The sequence below is a fragment of the Malania oleifera genome, chromosome 3 (genome assembly GCF_029873635.1).
Source record: "Malania oleifera isolate guangnan ecotype guangnan chromosome 3, ASM2987363v1, whole genome shotgun sequence".
In the NCBI taxonomy this organism is placed as follows: Eukaryota; Viridiplantae; Streptophyta; class Magnoliopsida; order Santalales; family Ximeniaceae; genus Malania; species Malania oleifera.
The window spans coordinates 10315835-10337099 of NC_080419.1; the positions used below are offsets into that span (position 1 = coordinate 10315835).

The window sequence follows — 21265 nt, forward strand, 5'->3', positions numbered from 1 at the left end:
CTAAGTTAGGGACTGTAGGACGTTAAGATTGCAATAGTAGTGAGAGAGAATGAGATGTTTATTTAATTTTTTTAAAAATAAAATATGTAATAAAAAGTAGCACATAATTATTATTTCAATTATTGTGAATTTTAATCATATTAAATTTAATATTATAAAATAAAATAAAATTTTTTCTTTTATTTTTAATGATACAGAATCCTGAGAATGATCCGGCGAGAAGAGTTACCGGTAATTTCGTTAGAAGATAGGGACGGGAGGGAGAAATATGGCCATTGCCTTATAGCTTTGGGTTGGATTTTGAAGCAGTCTCTCCCTCAAAATTAGCCTTATTTTGAGCAAGCCCCCGCGCTTTTCTCTCTCTCTCTCGCTCTCTCTCCCTTCTCTTCTCTTCTCTTCTTTTCTCTTCTACTCAATTCTATTCCCCAATTTCCTTTTTCTCCAGTGGCTCGCGCATTTTCTTCCTTTCTCTTTCACTTCTTCGTACACAAAACCCTAGCTTCTGCGACCCGCAATCCGATTTCTCTCTGTTGGCCTCCACGAGTTTGAACTTTGAATCGTAGAACCCACCGACTCTCTGTGTTTTCAAAGATTTATTTAGGGCTCGGTCAACTGTTTCGTCTTTTTCCTCTTTTTTCTCCCCCCTTCGCTTTTGTTCGGGGATTTTTTTTTTTTCCTTTTTCTGAAGTTTTGATTTTTCTTGACCATTTCTTTGCTGATTTTTTTTCCCTGGTTTATTGGGTTTTGCAATTGTATTCGCGAAAATTGGTTCATTTTTCTTCCTTGCTCTGTTTGAAACCAAAAATTCGTAGCTGTCGCGGAGGTTAGGGTTTTGAGCTGCCATAGGCCAAGGTCTAGGTGTGCGTAAGCCTTTTTTGTCTTCTTTGGTCAGCGTCTATAAATTTTTAGCTTTGGTTTCCGTAGTGAATATTGGACGGAATTTGCTTGGTGCATCTGGGTTTCTTTTCGATCAATTTCTAATTTTCTATTCTTTTTTGTTCTTCAGTTTATTTGACGGGAGTTTTGTGGCTGAATTTTTGCGTCTTCTTTTATTAAATTCTATATATATATATATATATATATATATATATATATATTTAAATCTGAGTACATTGCTTTGTTGATTTCAATTAAATTATGATTATAGTGATGATAATGATGAAAAATTCACCTTTTTTTTAAATCATACCTTTCTAGAATTTTAGAATTTCGGACGGAACATTTTTAGCCGGCTTGATTTTGATTGAAATCCTTGCTATTTTTGAATTTTTTTTCGGATTTGAGGCAACTCTTGTTATTTCAAGTTTTGGGCCGTCTGTTTATTCAGACTACTGGTTCTTCAATAATGGATAAAAAGACAAGTGAGGAAGTGGAGGGTGTTCCTACAGCAGAGAAGTCGGATAACCAAGAGGGTGGTGTAACCTCAAAAGTGAAGGGTGCGGGAAGCATTAGCAGCAAGGATATGCTTTTTAGGGCGGATAAAATTGATTTGAAAAGCTTGGATATTCAGCTGGAGAAGCACTTGAGCAGGGTTTGGTCAAGGAATGTGGGGTCGCAAAGGCGGAAGGAAGAGTGGGAGATTGATTTATCTAAATTGGATATAAGATATGTTATAGCAAGTGGAACTTATGGGACAGTGTACCGGGGCACTTATGATACTCGAGATGTTGCAGGTAATCTTCCTCCTTTTCCTTCCACCATTGATTCGCCCTTAGTGCCCTGTTTGATTGCAAATTGGCAGAAAGCTGTGAAAATTTGAGAATTTTAAACCTTGTCTGGATTATTGCAAGTTCCAGTGCCTTTTTTTTTCCCTCTTCCTCAGCCTTCAACCATTAACTAGGTCTGCCATGTTGCAACTTGCATGGAAATGAAATCTTGCTATAAGCCATTCGAATTAGTGCATGCATCCCTAAACGAGCTTTTATTCCAAATTGTGTCGCACTATTTTTCTGTTGTTTTTCCATTGCGGTTCTGACTTCTGAGATCGAATCATTAGTTTTAACTTTGTTAATTTATTGTAGACAACTTCTTAACCTGATCATTTTTTGGCCTTTCTTCATCATTAGTTAACAAACATATATCACAATTCATAAGAACTCAGAAAATTTTGGCCATAGAAATGATCCTGTCAGGTTGTGAAATAATTAGTTCTAAAATGAATTATATGGCATAGACAAAGTATTTGATAATGTGAACCATGGAATATAATTGGAATTCTTTGCATGGTGCTCAAATATCATAGCCAATTTGTGGTATATATTTATTTTGGGTGGTCTATTTGGGGATGTGTAGGTTGATATGAAATTACAAAGGCTGCAATCTATTAATAGTTGTTTCTGGTTTGCCTGATCATCATTAATTTTAGGAGCTTCTTTAGCTTTTTATTTCAAGTTGGGCTTCTTTTACTTGGAATGATTAGATGTTTCCTTGTCTGGATATGCTAAATTTGCATTTGGGAGCATGGATTTCTGGGCTTGGATTTGGATTTGAATTTGGGTGGATTAGGATTAAATCCAATACAACTTTGTATTACATTTTGTCCAAATCCACACAAATCCAAATCCAAGGCCTTAACCAAACATAGGGTAAGTGCATTTCTTTCATTCACGTAGCGATAAATGATGCCATTCTGCCATCATATTAATTATCGTGCTGCAATGAAAATTGTAGTTGCATGGTACCATCTAATACTGCTGTTGAGAAATTGCTTTGGGCACTCCCTTAATCATTCGAAATATTAGGTTCTAAGCATCATTCTGTGCAAAGTGTTTGTCACTTTTGTCAGTATCATAGTAATAATTTGGCAATTGGGATTGGAAACTATTTAGTGCTGGGGATAAATTGGGATTCTGAAATTAATATTTTCCTAATAGATAATAAGTATAATTTTAATTGGGTGAGCGTTTGGAAATTTCAAAATTTTTGCCACAGTGTTTTGCAAGTTTTGAGGCAGGAAATTAGGTTGTTGGACATCGGCATCATTGGATCTTACGCACACAACTTTTATGGATATTCAGGAAAATTGATTTCTCTAGTAATCATTAAAAGAAAAATAGTTAGCAAAATCTGAAGACATAAAATCAGTTTTAGTATAAAATTATTTGTATGTCTAAATTTCTTATTGTAATGTTATTCTCAACATTATAGTGAAGCTGTTGGACTGGGGAGATGAAGGTATTGCTACAGTTGCTGAAACTGCTGCTCTTCGGGCATCATTTCGGCAAGAGGTTGCTGTTTGGCACAAGCTTGACCATCCAAATGTTACAAAAGTACAATCTCATAGTCTCAGACTAGATTTATTTTTTCGTTTCACTAATTTACAATGTATGATTATTATAGTAAATTAATAATTTACTGTATTAGCTTGAAGCAGCAAATTTGTTAATGGAGACTTTAGTCCCTAATGCATAAAAACATGGCCAAAAATGTCTCGTGTAGTTTGTATGGCTGACTGTAAACTCTTTGTAGATTGGCAACTTTAGATTCATTGTGTACTGTGCCTTTTTCCTTTGGACTTAGCACATGTAACTTAAACTCTATTTATGCAATTACAGTTTGTTGGAGCTTCGATGGGAACTTCAAACCTGAAGATTCCTTCTGAAAACTCTTCAAGTGATGGTTCTATGTCCCTACCTTCTAGAGCATGCTGTGTTGTTGTGGAGTATCTAGCGGGTGGGACACTTAAGCAATTCTTGATAAGAAATAGACGAAAGAAACTTGCCTTTAAGATTGTTATTCAGTTAGCTTTGGACCTCTCCAGAGGGTGAGTTACAGTTTTCTATTGTATTTGAATGATTATCTGTAAATTTTAATTTTGCAAATAATAATTAGTTCTGTTGCAATGTTGCAGTTTGAGCTATCTTCATTCTAAGAAGATTGTACATCGCGATGTCAAAACTGAAAATATGTTGTTGGACAGCCATAGAAATCTTAAGATTGCTGATTTTGGCGTTGCTCGTGTTGAAGCTCAGAATCCAAGGGATATGACTGGTGAAACTGGTACTCTTGGGTACATGGCTCCCGAGGTATTCATGCACATTGTTTTTATACATTTTCATCAAAAGTGACAAGGAATTCTCCTGAATTCTGAATGAAGCATCTGATGAGTCTTTATAAAATAATAGTAAATATATCTAAAAAACTGTAACAAGTGCCTTTTCATCTTTGTGATGTTGGTAAAGACGTCCATGCTTTGAAGGATTGGGGGTTGGATGTGGTTTGGCATTCATATCTGGTTTTGGCTCTTTTCATGTACAGATAAATTTAGAAAGTTTTCTTAATTACTCAAATCTCACCACGTCAGCATCTAAACAAAGATACTTACCAGTTTGCTTAAATAGTTTGGTTGATAATGAATAGCTAAACTCCATCTAATCAGGCTGTATGTTGTTCAGTAGGTAAAAAGATCAGGTCCTTACCCTGCTTTTGACACTGTCAAGGCCAGATACATGGCTTTGGAAAGTTACTGGACTCACATTTATCAAAAAAGTTATTGGGTGATATTAATGCAAAAGCAATTGTTGTGGAAAATTTTTATTTCACTACATCAGCATCTAAACAAAGACACTTATCATTTTTCTTAAATTGATTGGTTGGTTGACAATGAATAGCTTAGCTCCATCTAATCAGGCTGCATATTGTCCAGTAGGTAAAAAGATCAGTTCCTTACCCTGCTTTTGACACTGTAAAGGCCAGATACATGGTTTTGGAAGTTACTGGACTGACATTTATCAAAAAAGTTATTGAATGATGTTAATGCAAAAGAATTGTTGTGAAATATGTGCTCTCTCCTTTCCTGTTCTCTCTCTCTCTCACACACACACACACATGCAGGCACATGCATGCATGCACACATTATATAAATAAGAAAATGACGTGAAGGCTTGTATGGTTTAAGAGGGAGATTTTGACTGTTGTTTAGCATTCAATGCCAAAGAATTTTGATCAATTTAAATCTATGTCTCACATCTTATAACAAAGAAACCTGTGATTATCCTCTGTATAAGGTCTTGACTTCGAGTGTCTCGCTCTTGACTTGACATCACTGACAATACATTTGTGCAGGTTCTCAGTGGTAAACCATACAATAGAAGATGTGATGTTTACAGCTTCGGCATATGCTTATGGGAAATATATTGCTGTGATATGCCTTACGCAGATCGTAGCTTTGCTGAAGTCTCCTCTGCTGTCGTGCACCAGGTAAGTTTAGTTCTTGAGTTTGTAATATCATTCATCTACTGATGTCTCAGTATGCATTGTCTTATTGACAAGTAAAAGGTTTGCATGCAAAGATCCAATTTAAGGAGATCTCAATTGGTTTGGCTATTATTTTATTTGGTGGGTTTGGCATTATATGCAGTTCAAAATGAGACTATTTTGTTCAAAATGAGCTTGTCTTTGCACATGTGAAATCTGTTGATGATTTGAAAGAAAAAGGTTAAAATGAGCTTTTTACTGCACATGTTAGGGTTATATTTAAGATTTTTAAGGAAAAAAATATTTTTTTAAAGAATTATAAAAATAAGTGTTTAGGTGATGACTCTTATTTTTTATCTACATGTCCTTTTGAAGGATGGAATTGAGCATCAAAATGCCATAGTTAGAAAAAAGAAATTATATGATTTACATGATTTTCAAATGCAGGGTAAGAAATAAAAAATCTTGAAAATAATAAAGTGATGTTTTCCAATTTTGGTATATAAATTTAGAAAATTAGAAAACAATGTGCCATTTTTGTAATTGCTTGAAAACATAGAAATGGAAAATAAAGCTACTTTCACTAGTGAAAGGTGCCATAACTTTTATTATTTTTCATTTTTTATACAAATATTGTAAAACTAAACGTAGATAACATTTTTTGTTATTCATTGGAAAACTAAAGATGGAAAATGAATATTGTTTTCCACAACAAAAATGGGCATTGTGTTTTTTTGACAAATTATTTTATTCCATGGATGTCTATCAATGCATTAATTACATTTCCCAAAAAGACAGATTCATTTTGGTCATTTCAAGCACCTCACAAACTTTTTTACCAGTTCTAAAAGCTCCTTTTTTATAGAGCCAAACAATTTTTACAACCATTTCAATTAGCATTTTTCAAAGTTCCTTTTTAAACATTTTTTTTTTCGAAAGCTACATGGGGGGCAAACTTGGTCTAAGACATTGTCACTTTATTGGGATATGATTCTTGAAGCCAAATATTATGATTAATCCTATTTATTAATTCCTTATTTCAATCTCTAAACCCCACTGATTAGAAGAAATAGTCCTCATTTAAAATGCAATAACAGTAGTATAGCACCCAAACTCCTATCCCCTCTGTCATAATTAATAGAGGAAGCTAGAAGCTGGCCTAATCAACTCCCTTGCTCAACTCCTATCTGCTTTGAACTCCTTACCAAATTTAACAATCCCCCAACTAGGCCTCACTGCTTTGAGATCTAACTCATCAAGCAAGTTAGAAAACTGGTTGGACATCTCATATCATAGAAATTCTACAGTTTGAAAATTCTGCTCAGCAATTGACCCCTCATGGCACAAGGACGACACTAGGTATGTGTTAAGTATAAACAATATTGGAAGAATGCTTAACACCATGTTTGGAAGCTTGGAATTTAGGTATTGGATTTGGATCTGTGTGGGTTTAGACAAAATTATATTGAGTTCAGTTGCAAATCAACCCAAATCCAGTTCATGACCTAAAATCCATCCTCCCAAATACAACAGAAAATTTTCTGTTGAATCACTGGTTGTTAATATCCTAGGTTCTGGGCCAAAGTCAGAGGTAAAGAATCAAGTACTGCAGGGCTGCACAAAAATCAAAATTTCATGACCATTGACCATAGAATGTAGGCCAAGTCCTTCAGGAGTCTAAGCAATACCTATAATCTTACCACTACCTTATGAGATAGAAGAGCCCTAGAGACCAATCCTCTGCTTTTGAGCCTGTCTCAAATTGTGTCAGCAAGCGTCTCAGTGATGCCATCAATCTCCAAAACCTCTTCCATATTATCTAGCTCTTCTTCCTGCAAGAGTTGCTCAATCAGCAACTCATCATCCTCAAAGAATCTCTTGAATGGATCTGAATTCAGTATCACCTCTTTGAATGAATCCGCCCTGCTCAGTGTTCATTCTTCTTTACCTGGTCATAGAACTCTGATTGCCATCAAATTGCTTGCTGCAACTGTCTGTATTCTATCTCCCCATTATTTTGTTATTGCCATGGTTTATGCAGCACTGAAGGTTCCTTAGTAGCTGTCAAGGCTTTCATTCAATTGTCGTGTTAGGCTGAGGTTTTTTTTTTTTGGTATTTACAAGGCCAGTTGAAGTGAGCCCATGAGATTGGGCCCAGCAGGATAAACATACTCTTTTGGGATTCAAAAGTGGACCCAGCCTTCCAAAAACGAGGCCCGAAATGTTTAAAATTGAGGTTGAATTTGAATCAGTTTCCAGCTAAGATAAGGGCTGGGAAAATACACAATTTGAATTTATGATTTATTTCCTTCCACAAATTTTCCTTGTCCGACTTATTTCCTTGTCTCTGATTGTTGGAATTCCACCATGCCCAATGAACTGCAAATTCTGAACTTGAAAAACTTATTCTTTTCAACCAGCTGTCACAGGCCAAGTATTTCACATCTTGTGAAGGACCGTGTGGCACTAGGTAAAGCACTCCTAGTCAGACAAAGATTACCTCAGTTTACCAACAGAACACATTCATAGCAGTTGAATGAAATGTAAGCAGAAGCAGCAAGCAATTCATGAAAGTAAATGGCAAGTAACAGTAAATATTGAGGCAACATAATTCATTAAGCAATGTGTCACGGACCCCCAAAATGAGACTCAAGTAAGGGCCGTGTGGCACTCGTTGAGAGCTCTCCCTCGACAAGTCAGCCAACTCTCACACGTTCAAGCCTGCAAGCACGAGCACCAGGTGAGTCTCAATATTCAAGGAAAACAAGGAACAATAGGATTTCACATGAGCAATGTATTCTTATACACCGAATAAGACTATAACAATCAGAGACATCATAATCCAAGGCAACAGAACACCACAATGAAAAGAACTACTTGTATTATTCATTTACAAGAGAATCACCATACAAGCGATAACACAGACATTCATATATTCATTCTAAATCCCTGAAGAATACAATTATAGCAGTATCTCACTCCCCCATTTTCCCCATTACATTGTCACACCCTAACACAATGCCTTCTTAAGCAATGCGTGTCTAGCCCCTCAAATCACATTTTCTGAGCCCCATAGTACAAGTATCTTGGTGCTTCATCCTAGTTGCTTCATGTTTGTGCAGTCTCTACCCACTGAGCTGCCTCTTCATAGTGGAGTCCTTTTCAGATGACAAGCAATTGTTCACAATCCAAGAAAACATTTCTAGCCCAAGGCTTCCTTGCCATCCAAGATGCACAGTTCTAGTACCTGGAATCCCTTCCAATCAGACAAAGCATCCGTGTTCATCAGCCCTCAAATGAAAACGCTAATAGATGGTTGGGGGCCCTGAGCATCCTAACCCAGGGTTTTGTTGCCCTTGTTTAAAAACACAAACTCAATCATCTCTCTACCCATCGACTTTATTCATCGCTTGCATACAACCACTATCAGTTTTGGGGAAAGTTATAGAGTTGCTGGCCATGTCGGGAATAAACAATAAAAATTCATGTACGGGGAGCTGGTTCTTGTGTTATCCTCTCTCTCATCTCACCATTCAATTTTATCCAGAGTGGCTGAAGAGAAAATCATTAAATATGTGGGCGGGCAACCACTGAAAGATTGAACACTGAAAGCTATAAGATGAACAATTATGGCTATAAGATTCAAGTCTCTGCAGGATTTGATTTGTTAAGGATTGTACATACAAGATAGGCACGTCTTCTCCCCTCCAAAAACATATGTTAAGCCATACTACAAGCCAAAAGGGATATTACCTTCTTTGAGTTCTGTCGGCAATGAGACACTGGACCAATTTGGTGAGGGATAGACATTATTCTATTCACTAAAGCAAGGGTAGCTTAATCATTTTAGCAAAAACATGGAGAAAGTTGGGTCACAGAAAAATCAATTTCACACAGAATTCAAGATTACCAAACAGAGAGTTGTATTTTAATTACCTGTGTTTGAAGTTATCCTGCATTCCTCAGGAATTCAGATACACACCATATAGGATTCCCATGGGGTTTCCAAACATGGGCATCCAACATTTTAGATGCCAAATTCTTGGGAATCCTCTAGGATAACCTCAGCCTAACGCCCACATAGTGCCTAGTATGGGCTGTTTTAACAATTATTGCATTATTTGCTCTGATAAACAGTGTAATTCTGCACATCATTTCCTTCTTGAATTTCTGTTGGAGAATCTTTTTGAAACGTTGCATGGTATACTGTAAAAACATTGTCTATAACCTTTGGGGACACTTAATATTGTATTATATTGTTTGGTTATATGACAGAATCTGCGTCCGGACATCCCCAGATGTTGCCCAAGCTCACTAGCACACATCATGCGCAAATGCTGGGATGCGAATGCAGAAAAACGCCCAGACATGGATGAGGTGGTGAGGTTGTTAGAAGCAATTGATACAAGCAAGGGCGGAGGGATGATACCTGAAGATCAGGCTTCTGGCTGCTTCTGTTTTGCACCAGCTCGTGGGCCATAATCTATTCAACAGTTCCTTGGCTGGCAGATTCTGTTATGAGTATTGAAATCATGTTCTGGTAATTACTGCATCTGATTTAATAACAAAATAATGTCTATGTTTGCGGCTTGAGATTGGCTAACTTACTATATGAAAGAAGGGGGAAAAGAACAAGAAGGCTGCTTTTTGGTTTTTTTTGGGGGGGGAGGGGGTGGGGTGTGGGGGTTGAGTGTGTTTGGGAGGGTGGGTTTGGGGTTCGGAGCTTGGTATTTCATTCTACTTGGAACTTTTATGTCAAAATGTTTCAACAATTGAATTGGGTCTGTACATGACTTTAATGCATATGATGAAGTCGGTCGCAGGACAGAAGCAAATCCTATTTGCAAGATTTCTGCATGGCCTTCTTAAGAACGACACTTGGGCATTGCTGAGCCTAAATCCTTGGTCCTTAATAGTAGCTAATTAAGCCCATGAGCCATAGCACGCCCGCCTCACTGGCTCCTTGGCTCTCTCCATACTTGAATTTTGCAATGGATTCCAATTTTCCTGCAGCCATCAACGATATATTCTCAAGTATGTTTTTGTTTCCCACTTTTATGTTTTGAACTTCTTGAGGTCCTGTTTGGGGTTAAGATTTATGTGGACCTGAGAAGTGTGGTTTGTATTATTCAAAATTTTGCACTAGAAATTTAAATTAAGTTCCTAAATGCGGGGAATAGCTTTAATCGCTTTCGTAGATATCCTGTATATATATGATATACATAGGGTAGCAAATAGAAATGAAGAGAGGGAGAGGGGGGCATGAACGGAACTTGTGTGTGGCTCAGGATTATTGCCGGGCTTTAGTCTACATTGGGCCTTTATTTATTGTTTGTCATTAGAACTTAGATGGAGCTAATTAGGATCACCCTAACTTTATATTTTCTAGCAATAATTTGAAATTGTGTGCGCCAAAGTTGGGTTTTGCTTCTTGACGGCCCTTGCATCCATTAACTTGATTTGAGCAAAATTTGGATCAGATAGACGATATGAATCAGTTGAGGACTTTTTTTCTTATTTAATTAAATTGCATGTATTTTTTAAACAAAATTTGGAGTGGGGTATAATAGATCAATTGAGGGCTTTGCCCCTTATATAATAAATTTACATGTATTTTGTTAATCCAAGTTTGGCGTGGGTTTTGGTTTGGTGGACAAATTTGGATCAGTGAGGTCTGTTCTCCTATTTGAATAAATGTTATTTATTCTATTTTTATTTAAATTGACTCATCAGACTTTTCTAATGTAGAATCGGGGATCGATACTCCAAATTTGCATGTGAATTAGTAATCTTAATAAAATTCAGCGTAGGTTTAAACTCTCTTTTGGATGAACTCTCTTAAGATGTGAAAGATAGAAAACATTTGGTGAATAGAGTGTTAGCTTTTGAAAATAAGTTTTTTTTTTTTTTTTTGGAAAATTTTGAAAAGTATTAGATTTGGAACCTTAAAATCTGAAAGTTAGCTTTTTTTTTTTTTTCTCTTAGATTTTATTAGGATCATTAATTTCTTTGAATACTATTGAATCAATAATGCATTTATTATATCTTTTGAAAAAGATAGTTGGCTTCATTAATTTAAGTGATTTTAAGCACCTTTAACCTTGTCTTAACCAGAGATTTATGATTAGTTTTCTTTTTTTGAAATAATCTTCTCACAAAGGACAAATTTATGATTACCTTAATCAATCTCTTTTTCAATCATTTTCTCCTTTAAAAATTATTTTTCATAGATGGCCGAACTCAACTTTAATTTGGTACATGGTAAAGGGCAACCTGCCATTGGAGTTGTGGAGGGTTTATGGATGCCACCTAAATTTTCTAGTGATGCATATCTCCTAAGATTGTGCGTTTCTGTTTGTGCGCACTTGTTTGTAAGATGTGATAGGTTGCTTGTCTATATATAATATATGATTTGTATGGCTTAGGTCATATACATAGAGGTATGGGCAAGGGCATTCAAGATAGGAAGGAAGAGTATGTTAAGGTCCCCCCAAGCGCATGAGTGCGGTGGATATGAGCTTGCAAGTAAGATGGAGAATTGAGGGTTCGAGCCCCGATAGATACTCCTGGAGGAATGAAAGCGTGTCTTGGCATGGTGGATACCGCCGGTTGTGTCTCAAGGAGCAGATGGCTCGAACATCCAACCAACTAATTTGAACTCGTGACTGCATCCTATTAACTTGACCGGCAAACTCAGGAAAAAGGCTGCTGACCCGTGAGTTTGGTGCCGCATCGGGGGGTCCAAAGAGTGGCTCGTTGATGGCTAGAGTTCTCGCTAATCCGGAAAAAAAAAGAAAAAAAAAAAAAAGAGTATGTTAGGGTCACATATCACATACCAAATATTATATTGAGAAGACGGCAAGTTGGAAGGACAAAATTAGTGAGTTCAACTAGATAATATCTCATTAAAATTGAACTTGTGTGTATTATACTTGGTATTAAAACTATTATAGAGATACTATTTTTTTTTAATAATCCAAAACTCTAAATTGTGAGTCCTTCGAATCCACCCAGGTGATGCCCATTAATATATCTCTAATAATTCACTACGCAAACCACATATGAACAATCAAACCTAGGACCTTGGAATCATCAAAACTCAACTTTACATTATAAAGATACTATCATATGGTTGGATTCTATGTAGAGGTGCGGACCATTCTAACGAGAGCATCAAGATTGAATAGGAGAGCATGTCACAACTCGCACATCGAATGTGTAATAAAGAGATCTTTGGCTTATAAGAATATTTCAAATTCCAACTACGCTAGACATCTTTTATTGAATAAAAACTATTAGATTGGTGAGTCAAAGGAGACAATCTATCACCGGAATTAGGCTTGACCTTGTTACATGTAAGCTATTTTATTCATTTTTACGGGGTCTTTTTAGTTGTAAAAATAATTTATATTTTTAAACTTCTAAAAATGATAAAAATGCAAGATTATTTTTAAATTTATAATATTCATACAAACAACTTAGAAAAAACAAACATTTTTTTTTATTTTATATAATGTCGTAAATTAAATCAATGAGGTGACATTTTTTAGAATTATCCAAAAAGATAAAATAAAATAAAATAAAAATTAATATGTCCTTTTGTGCTTTTAATATTTGCTTCTTGCTAGGATGGTGCTCAAACCTGCCAAAAATTATTTAATTAAATCATCTATATTTTAAATAATCAATTGCATCGTCAGAAAACGAGACATTCTAATCACTAATGGTCCATTTCTTTAAACCATCTCACAGCTATTCATAATTTAAAAATCCAATTAAATATTACACAGTAGATAAAGTATAATTTAATAAACTAATATGACACTCATTTCTCCATATTTAATGTAAAAGTTGTCGTGTCACAACTTTTCGGTTAACCCCACCCCATATTTGAATCGACTGAATTGAGCCCTTTAATCAAATCGTATGCGATCGAACCGAATTGTCAGGTAATTCGATTAACCGAATAAAATTAAAAATAATTATAGAAAAAAAATATGAATATATAATGTGTATTCTAATTAATTAAGATTTAGATAATTTGGTTAACCGAATTACATTTTTCCCAATACCCAAATTTACCCCACTCTGAAACCAAACCGAATTATGCTCACCCCTATTATTCAAGGCAATATATTACTAGAAATTGAATTTTCTATTATCGTTTCCTAATTAGAAAGATATAACCAAAATATCAAAATAAAAATTTTAATTTATATTCGACATAAAATCAAGATATTGAGTAGGGTAGTAACATCACACGAGATTTCAAATAATTAGAGAATGAAGTACTAATTTTTCTCTCAAACAAAAATTTGAGACTATAAGAAATAGTTATTCGATATAGTGATGATAATGAGTATCATACTCCAAATTTACTCGAACTGCGAACATTAACACAAATTCAAACCAACCCTAAACTTAGAGGAGTCCACATCCTACCATTATGTATATCCATTGAGTAGAAAAAGAAAAAGAAAAGAGCTGGCATAAACCCCATCTCCTCACATAGTTCTTTAGACATACGTGGAAGTTTGATCATCTTCCGCGACACACGCTTGTACAAATCTTCACTTCAAAGAATGCAGGCGACAATGGGACCAGATACTAAAACATTACGTGTGAAGTCACTTTTTTTTTTATCATTGGACGAACCAATTTGGCTTGTGTATATGAAATATGTGAATACCATTATTATACTTCTTCCCTCCCTCAAAAAGAAAGCACAAAATATATTAGCAATAACTTTCTGTATTGCAAAAGTAAGAAATTGAATGCAAAGCAAGTGTTTGATAAAATGTCTCAAATAATTTTCAGATATTTTTTAGCCACCACTCTTAAGCTGCTGCCATGCTGCCAATGTGTCGGTGTGCGGGCATCAATAATAATTCACAAGAGCCACACATAATTTTTTTTTTTCTTGCCAAATTTACCTTGAGAGTACAGTATTTTTAGAACATACAAGGGTGTTATGGTAACTTCAAAGCGATTCATTGGCACCGTATATATAAACTCGCGCGTGCAGAGAAGCTGGCGTCTTGACCCTTGAGTTTGAGCTTCCACCCAGCATAAGCCAAGTTCCGACTGCATAAAAAGAAAAACCGGCCGTTGAGGCAAAGCGGTGGGGGCTTCTCTGATCGATATTATCGACATGGGATACGGCGGCGCCGTCGGACACTCCTCCTCCTTCGCCGATTTCCTCCGACAGTGCGGCGGCTGTGCCGTCATAGACGGCGGCCTTGCCACGGAGCTGGAACGGCGCGGCGCCAATCTCAATGACCCTCTCTGGAGCGCTAAGTGCCTACTGAATTCTCCTCACCTCGTCACAGCCGTACGTTCTTCTTCTCTTCCTCCACCATCTTATGGTTTTCAAATGAAAAATAATAATAATAATAATAATAATGGTTGGCAGAAAATACTTGAAAGGAACAAATTCTCTCTACAATTTGGACATTAAAATTTGTATTCACCAAATTGATATAAGACCCAAAAAAATAGGCATCCAGCTATGCTAATATTTCATCTGCGAATTCTTTTCTTTGGTTGTGCGATTTTTTTGAAACGTACGGTATGATGCAAGGATTATAATTTGATTCTAATTAGTCAACGTGAAACTTTTTTTTGTTAATGTTTAAATTTTATGTAGAGAACTTTGTCTTTCAATCCTGCGTTCGTAAGTATTAATTTGGGTTTTAAGTTTTATATTTTTTGTGAGTTTGAAAAAAATATAATATAAAATTGTATTAAATTTCTTTCAAATACACACAAATACTGAAATCTATACTCTAACATGAATTTGAGACTTTAGATTTTAATATGGATCAATTTAGATAAATTTTAATACAATTTTGTATTTTACATCTTATTCAAATCCAAATTCATATAAATATAAATCTAAAAGCTATCTAAATATAGGGTTTAAGTATACCCAAAAAAAAATCCTTTTAGGCCAAATTTAAATTTAGAAGACATGTTATACTATGTTGAATCTGAAAATATTAATTTCAGGTCTTGAATTTGAATTTAAATTTGAGTGAAATTTCAATACAATTTTATAACAATTTCAAATTCACACAAATTCAAATTTATGGCCTCTCCCATAGTATACTTCAAAATTTCAGATGAAAGAATTGTTCTTCACACGTATTTTTTAAGTAATCGTGATTAATTAGGTGGAGTTTAATTGCAAGATTAAGTTTAGCTGGCAAAATGTATAATTTTAGGAATTAAGTGGTTATAATATAAAATTTTAATGGTTTATATATATATATATATATATATATATTCTTTTGCCCTTATAACATATAACAACAAAGAATAAGGTTTAAACAATGAAAATACAAAAGAATATACTTATATACAAATTAAAAATTACTATAATAAAAAAATAAAAAATAATTATAATTATTTTATTTGATTATAAAATTTTAAAAAGTTTAGCACTTCAAGAACAAATCTATTGTATATGCCAATTGTTGAAAATTGGTGAAAAAAAGTTTGAGTGACTTCTATTATTATTTTTTTTAAAAAAAATTTATGTTATAGCCTATCGCAACTTGTCAACGGATATAAATTAAACAAGGCTTACTGCTTATGGTTCCTCAAAAAAAAAAAACGGACCATTTGATTTTGGTCGAAGGACTCAGAATGTGATGCAACAGGTACATCTAGACTACCTTGACGCTGGAGCAAATATTATTATAACAGCATCTTATCAGGTAATGCATACATACATATATATCCTTTGTTCAAATTGAACTCTTTAATTTGGCCAACAAATTAAATTAAGAAGCTGTTGCTGCATCCATGTCGATGTGAAATTGGATTACAGGCCACAATTCAGGGTTTTGAGGCTAAAGGATTTTCCAGAGAGGAAGGGGAAGCTCTGCTGAAGAGAAGTGTAGAACTAGCATGTGAAGCAAGAGATATTTATAATGCAAGGACTCCCAACCAACGTCCAGTCTTGGTAGCAGCTTCTGTGGGCAGCTATGGGGCTTATCTCGCTGATGGCTCCGAGTATAGGTAATCCAAACTCTCTAGGCTCTTGCCTGCACACCCCCTCAATTCACCCTTTTGGAAACAGCTAGATTTGGTCTTGAGAAGATTTTTTGTGCTTTAATTGGAAAACTTATCAAAATCCTGTTTGTGCAGAATATGAAATATTGTCTCAAAATCCCATCTGTGCACATTATAGAAAATGATGCCATTCACCTGATATCCGAAAACTCAGAAGACCCATGTGTATATATATAGCTTTCTTTCGATGGAATGTCTCTTTCCTTGTGTTACTAATTTTTGCTCACTTGACAGTGGGGACTATGGTGACACAGTTACTCTCAAATCTTTGAAGGATTTTCACAGAAGACGGGTTCAGATTCTTGCCGAATCTGGGGCTGACCTAATTGCATTCGAAACAATTCCAAACAAGCTAGAAGCCAAGGTAGTTTTCACGCTAACTCACATGGGCAGGGGATTTAACTTTCACACATATATTTCATCTCCTCCTGCATGGTTACTTGCAAGTGTACAGTGGGGTTTCAAGAAAATTTTCTCCATTGTTTGGTTTGACATTCCATACCTACAATTTTTGCTTATTTTCAAGATAAACCACGGTGGAGCTCTGTTTGGTTTGCTTATTAGTTTCTGATGTAGGCGTATGCCGAGCTTCTTGAGGACGAAGATGTAAAGATCCCTGCATGGTTTTCTTTCACCTCTAAAGATGGCACCAATGTGGTCAGTGGTGACTCTTTGCTCGAGTGTGTATCGATTGCAGATTCATGTAAGCAAGTTGTTGCCGTTGGAATCAACTGTACCCCTCCCAGGTTTATTCACGGACTGATTCAATCGATTCAGAAGGTATAATTATCTAGCTTGATGCTGATATTCAACTATCGGGCACAGATTTTCTCTAGTTCTCCTCCATCTTGACCTGCAGCTGCCTACCGCAGCATTGATTTTCACTTTTTATTGATGAATTTGATCCCCAGAGCTTTTTTTTTCTTGGTAATGCTTGCTCTTTTTTGGGTTAATTAATCTTCAGGTAACAACTAAACCAATACTTGTGTATCCAAACAGTGGGGAGACTTATGATCCTGCTACAAAGGAGTGGGTGGTGAGATTCCTGCTTCCCCGTACTTCTCTTCAGTGCACTAGGATTAAAATTTTTTTTTCTGCTTCAGGCCCCTTTCCTTATTAGTAGAATTGGTGCATAGGCACAATGTACTGCTATAATTTTACAGAATACTATTTCTCCACTGGCTTTAGTTCTATGTGTTATTTTAGCTGATGCCAATATCAATGTTAAGGAATGTGTTTCTTCTGTTACAGCAATCAGCTGGAGTTGCAGATGTAGATTTTGTATCATATGTAGGCAAATGGAGGGAGCTTGGAGCTTCTCTCATCGGTGGCTGCTGCAGAACTACCCCAAATACTATTAGAGCCATATCTTGTGCCCTCGGTTAACACCCTTAAGAGAGAGCTCTTGAAGTGATTTATTCTCTCTGTTGATTTGCATGCAATGCTATTATGCATGTTTTACAGTGATCACTGGGTATTGCAAGTGTTGACGGAGCAACAATGTTATGTAACTAATTGTTGAAATAAAAACATGTGGAACTGGAGTGTGCTAGACTACTGTGAGCACCCATATTTTATTGGCAAGCTTTCTTCTAACTAGACCTTAAATTTGATTTTGGAAGAAGGGAAAACGAGGTAGTATTTGTCCCAAGTTGAAAAATGCAGAGTTAACTCTATTATGTACTTCATCACTCTACACATACATCTTTAGACGAAGGCAAACCTTGAATAAAGCACAATGTGTGGCACTTCAATGGTGCATTCAATACTTTGCACATATATGTTGGCGCATTTGAAGGGATTAAATTTATGCAGATGGGTCAGATAGAATAGATGGTCTGGTTCAATTGCAACCCAACACTAGTTGTGCTTTGAATAACCAACGCAATATTACAATGGCATTTCTTTCTCCTCCTACAAGTTTTTCACATTTTTTCCCCTTTTCACAGACGCATTTAAAATCAAAATTACTATTGTATGTCTCTTGCAAGTGATCATTGATCCATCTTTGAGATGACCAAGTAGATTTTCACTTGAACCATTCCATACATGTTGTAACAGGAACAAATAAATCCCAACAAGCAACATTTATAACTTTCCTTTTTTTCTACCCCATTTCGTCTTCCCCAACAACATTATTCTTAACATTTTCAATGAAATCTTAAGAGTAATGTGTCTGCTATTGTGATAAATTGAGACCTATATCGCGTATGTTCAAAGTTTAGACTAACACGCCAGTATGATAAACAAAGGGCTACATCCTAAATTCAATTACCATGCATAAATAAGAAAAGGAATAACGCATAATGGTCTTACACCACATTGGATTTTAGAAAAAGCATGATGCACACATCCTTATAGCTCATGCGTTTAGAAAAGTTATTTCCATTATTATATTTTTCCAAAACAGTTTTATGATCCTAACTCAGAACTCATTTATCATGTCACCTTACGACGATTAATTGGTTAAATGACTCAATTCACTCAATCTAGATGAATGAAAATTGGAGATAGGCTGTCCAACAATGGATCAATGAAAAAAGGAAAACAAGCCATCTCCAATGTTTGGGGGGAGGGGGGGGGGGGGAGGAGGAATAAAAAGACAAAGAAACACTTGTTTTGTCCAAAATTCAGATTATACGGTTCAAAACCATGTCTTGAAGAACATTTCATAAACCAGGCAATAATAGCAAGGAGAAAATGATACCTATGGAGATGTCGTCCCTTGCAGTTGTGGGAAAATGGGATCAACAAAGGCATGGTACATGGGATCAGACAACCAGAGCTTGGCTAAATAATGATGAGACGATGTAAGCCGATGAACTTCTTCAATGAGCCAAATGTTTGCTTCAGCTTTACAAGGATGAATAATGGTATCCAATGGCCTATGCTCATCCTCTGTCCCGATCCTCGATTGGTCCCACTGTTTTAAGAGGATATTAGTGAGGTAATGCAGAGGTTGCCCATACAATAGCTTAATAGAGTTGGCCAGTCCCATCCATGTCGTAAAAGGGATAATAGAGCCACGGTGGGTTGGGATTGGGATCTGCTTCATGTATTCCTGATACATTTTTGCCCTTCTGAATATATCACCTGCATGCATCATAAGCATGTTTTATGCAATACTGGCACTTCCAATGAGAGAGGAGTACGTCAAATATAGTAAAGAAACTGAGATAGCAGTAAAACGATAACAAGGATAAGTGAATGGAGCATCAAATACATTGCTGAATATTCACATGGAAAGAAGACTGCCAAAATCTCAATCAATGTTTAGACTATAGAAGCAAAAATTTTATGAGTTTCCTACTCCTACAGATCTATTCTACTGTCAACAGTCATTCAATTCACTCACGGGCATCAAGCACAACTCAGGAGAACCCCTCCAGTCACCTGGCTCTCTTATGTCATTGCTCATACGTAAGAATAGCAAAGAACAAGTTCCCCCTCATGCCAGGTCACATCCAACATGTTGAGTCAATAATGCATACACTTTGCTGGTAGGAGAGTGGATGCAATTGCGATGTCATTAAATAGCACAAGGTAGTCGACCTAGTCAATGGAAAAAAAATCCCTGAAGTTATAAGAGACAGGCAGTAATCTCTCTAGATTATTTAAATCAGAAAAAAAAAATCACCAAATATCAGTCCATCTTTCAAGATTGTGAACCTAATGATATGCTGAATGTCCAACATTTGCACACAAACTGTCCATGCTTACCACGAGAATATGGAGCAAAAAAATATAACTGCCCTAATCCACAGAGTTCCTCACTGTAAAAGAAAACATAGGAGTTACTTAACCAGTTCAGTACAGAGGGATTCCAAGATGGAGGAGTCAAAGCTGCTGCTTTTTTCCCTTGGCCGAAAATAGGCTGCCTGACAATTTAGCTACTTGTCCAGTAACAGCTGTTAAGTCTAACAATGCCACACTCCTGGATCCTTGCCAATGGAGCAGCTTTACATCATTGGTGATATTCTAGCAAAATGAACTTGCCAACAAACTGCCAATCTTTAGTTGCTCAGATAGAAAACAAATAAATTGAGAGATTAGTTTCTTTCCTCATTGGCTTGTTGCTATCAAAATACTTGGAGTCGCATTTCTAGTTATTTTTATTTTCTAATGAAAAAAAAAGGAAAAAAGAGACCAAATATTTTCCCATTTTCCTTCTACGCTTGCTTAGCAACAAAAGCAAAATGTGAGGAGCAGAAATTGTTCCCTCCTCAACCATGAGGAGATTGTGCTTTTTTTTTTTAATGAAACTGAAGTGTTTAACAAACTCAGATTAAGGATCACAACAGATAACAGCATGGAAAATTTAAACCTCAATTACCAACATCATACATTATCCTGCACACAATCTGGTGAACAGAAATAAAAAATGCCATGGAGATGGAATTGCCAGGAGCTTAAAATGATCATTTTTAGAATGAAATCCAGATATGTAATAAGAGCGTGCTATAATTCAGTGACAAAAACAGAGAAAAAATTTCACCAACTAGAAGTAGACCCCAAAAATGATGCAAATACCTTCTGAAATTTTCTCTTTGGCAGGCTGATCAATTGTAACACTATTGCTTAACAGCTTGCCTCCAGGCTTAACATCAACTTCACCATCCACATCCGAGGAAGAAGACTCATCTGATGAGATATTAACATCCACCTGCTCATTCCATGGCATTGTCCTCTTCATGCTATAGAAATGCAATCCAGGAGAGAATAAATCACCTATTAAATAATGCAATTAATAGAAGTGTCAAAAAGCTGAGATGAAATGCAACATTAAAAAAGGGAAAAAAGAAAATGTGTCTAGGCTGCTAGCCTCTCAAAGTGACCGCATTTGTTGCAAAACACACTCACGGGAGAATATGCTAATCAACTCAAACGGTAACTTCACCACCAAACCGAAAATGTCAGAGACAGTAAAAATACAAATGATGTTTCATTGACATTTCATACTTCTATACTTCAGTGACTATATGCTTTTGTTACC

The 21265-nt window shown here is 35.9% G+C and overlaps 3 protein-coding genes across 15 annotated transcripts in view; 2 read left to right on the top strand and 1 right to left on the bottom strand.

Moving 5' to 3' along the window:
- The first annotated feature begins 256 nt into the window (after positions 1-256).
- Positions 257-9786, top strand: LOC131152436 (serine/threonine-protein kinase STY13-like). The gene is made up of 6 exons (XM_058104317.1): positions 257-1673; positions 3148-3269; positions 3555-3763; positions 3851-4025; positions 5065-5199; positions 9472-9786. The coding sequence occupies exons 1-6, from the start codon at positions 1346-1348 to the stop codon at positions 9676-9678; spliced, it is 1176 nt and encodes a 391-aa protein (XP_057960300.1). The 5' UTR covers positions 257-1345; the 3' UTR covers positions 9679-9786.
- A 4025-nt stretch (positions 9787-13811) lies between these two features.
- The window catches only part of LOC131152438 (protein RDM1), a 38938-nt gene continuing 31484 nt past the window's right edge, over positions 13812-21265 (bottom strand). For 4 of the 12 annotated variants that reach the window (XM_058104320.1, XM_058104324.1, XM_058104329.1 and 1 more), the window contains 2 exons: positions 20803-21000; positions 18735-19365 (listed from right to left, as the gene is read on the bottom strand). In XM_058104320.1, the coding sequence (XP_057960303.1) occupies positions 18980-19365; positions 20803-20965 (549 nt within the window). In that variant the 5' untranslated portion in view covers positions 20966-21000 and the 3' untranslated portion in view covers positions 18735-18979. Of the gene's footprint in view, positions 14556-15873; positions 17607-18734; positions 19366-20802; positions 21001-21265 lie in introns of those variants that run through there. The other 8 variants (XM_058104332.1, XM_058104327.1, XM_058104326.1 and 5 more) reach the window with 4 other exon arrangements.
- LOC131152437 (homocysteine S-methyltransferase 2-like) lies at positions 14169-17923 on the top strand. 2 transcript variants are annotated; one of them, XM_058104318.1, is made up of 7 exons: positions 14169-14527; positions 15858-15914; positions 16028-16218; positions 16507-16636; positions 16849-17052; positions 17237-17308; positions 17524-17923. In XM_058104318.1, exons 1-7 carry the CDS (start codon positions 14348-14350, stop codon positions 17656-17658), a joined length of 969 nt encoding a protein of 322 aa, XP_057960301.1. In that variant the 5' UTR covers positions 14169-14347; the 3' UTR covers positions 17659-17923. The 2 variants fall into 2 exon arrangements, with proteins under 2 accessions (XP_057960301.1, XP_057960302.1); XM_058104319.1 differs by lacking the exon at positions 17524-17923 and having other exon boundaries at positions 14348-14527; positions 17272-17298.

What these genes read in the sequence shown, in the direction of transcription:
- LOC131152436 (XM_058104317.1), top strand. Translation starts at nt 1,346, where the DNA reads ATGGATAAAAAGACAAGTGAGGAAGTGGAGGGTGTTCCTACAGCAGAG. An exon ending in ACCATCCAAATGTTACAAAA is followed by an intron (nt 3,270 to 3,554) that starts GTACAATCTCAT and finishes ATGCAATTACAG; the next exon opens with TTTGTTGGAGCTTCGATGGG. An exon ending in TTGGGTACATGGCTCCCGAG is followed by an intron (nt 4,026 to 5,064) that starts GTATTCATGCAC and finishes ACATTTGTGCAG; the next exon opens with GTTCTCAGTGGTAAACCATA.
- LOC131152437 (XM_058104318.1), top strand. Translation starts at nt 14,348, where the DNA reads ATGGGATACGGCGGCGCCGTCGGACACTCCTCCTCCTTCGCCGATTTC. An exon ending in GCTGATGGCTCCGAGTATAG is followed by an intron (nt 16,219 to 16,506) that starts GTAATCCAAACT and finishes CTCACTTGACAG; the next exon opens with TGGGGACTATGGTGACACAG. An exon ending in CTGCTACAAAGGAGTGGGTG is followed by an intron (nt 17,309 to 17,523) that starts GTGAGATTCCTG and finishes CTTCTGTTACAG; the next exon opens with CAATCAGCTGGAGTTGCAGA.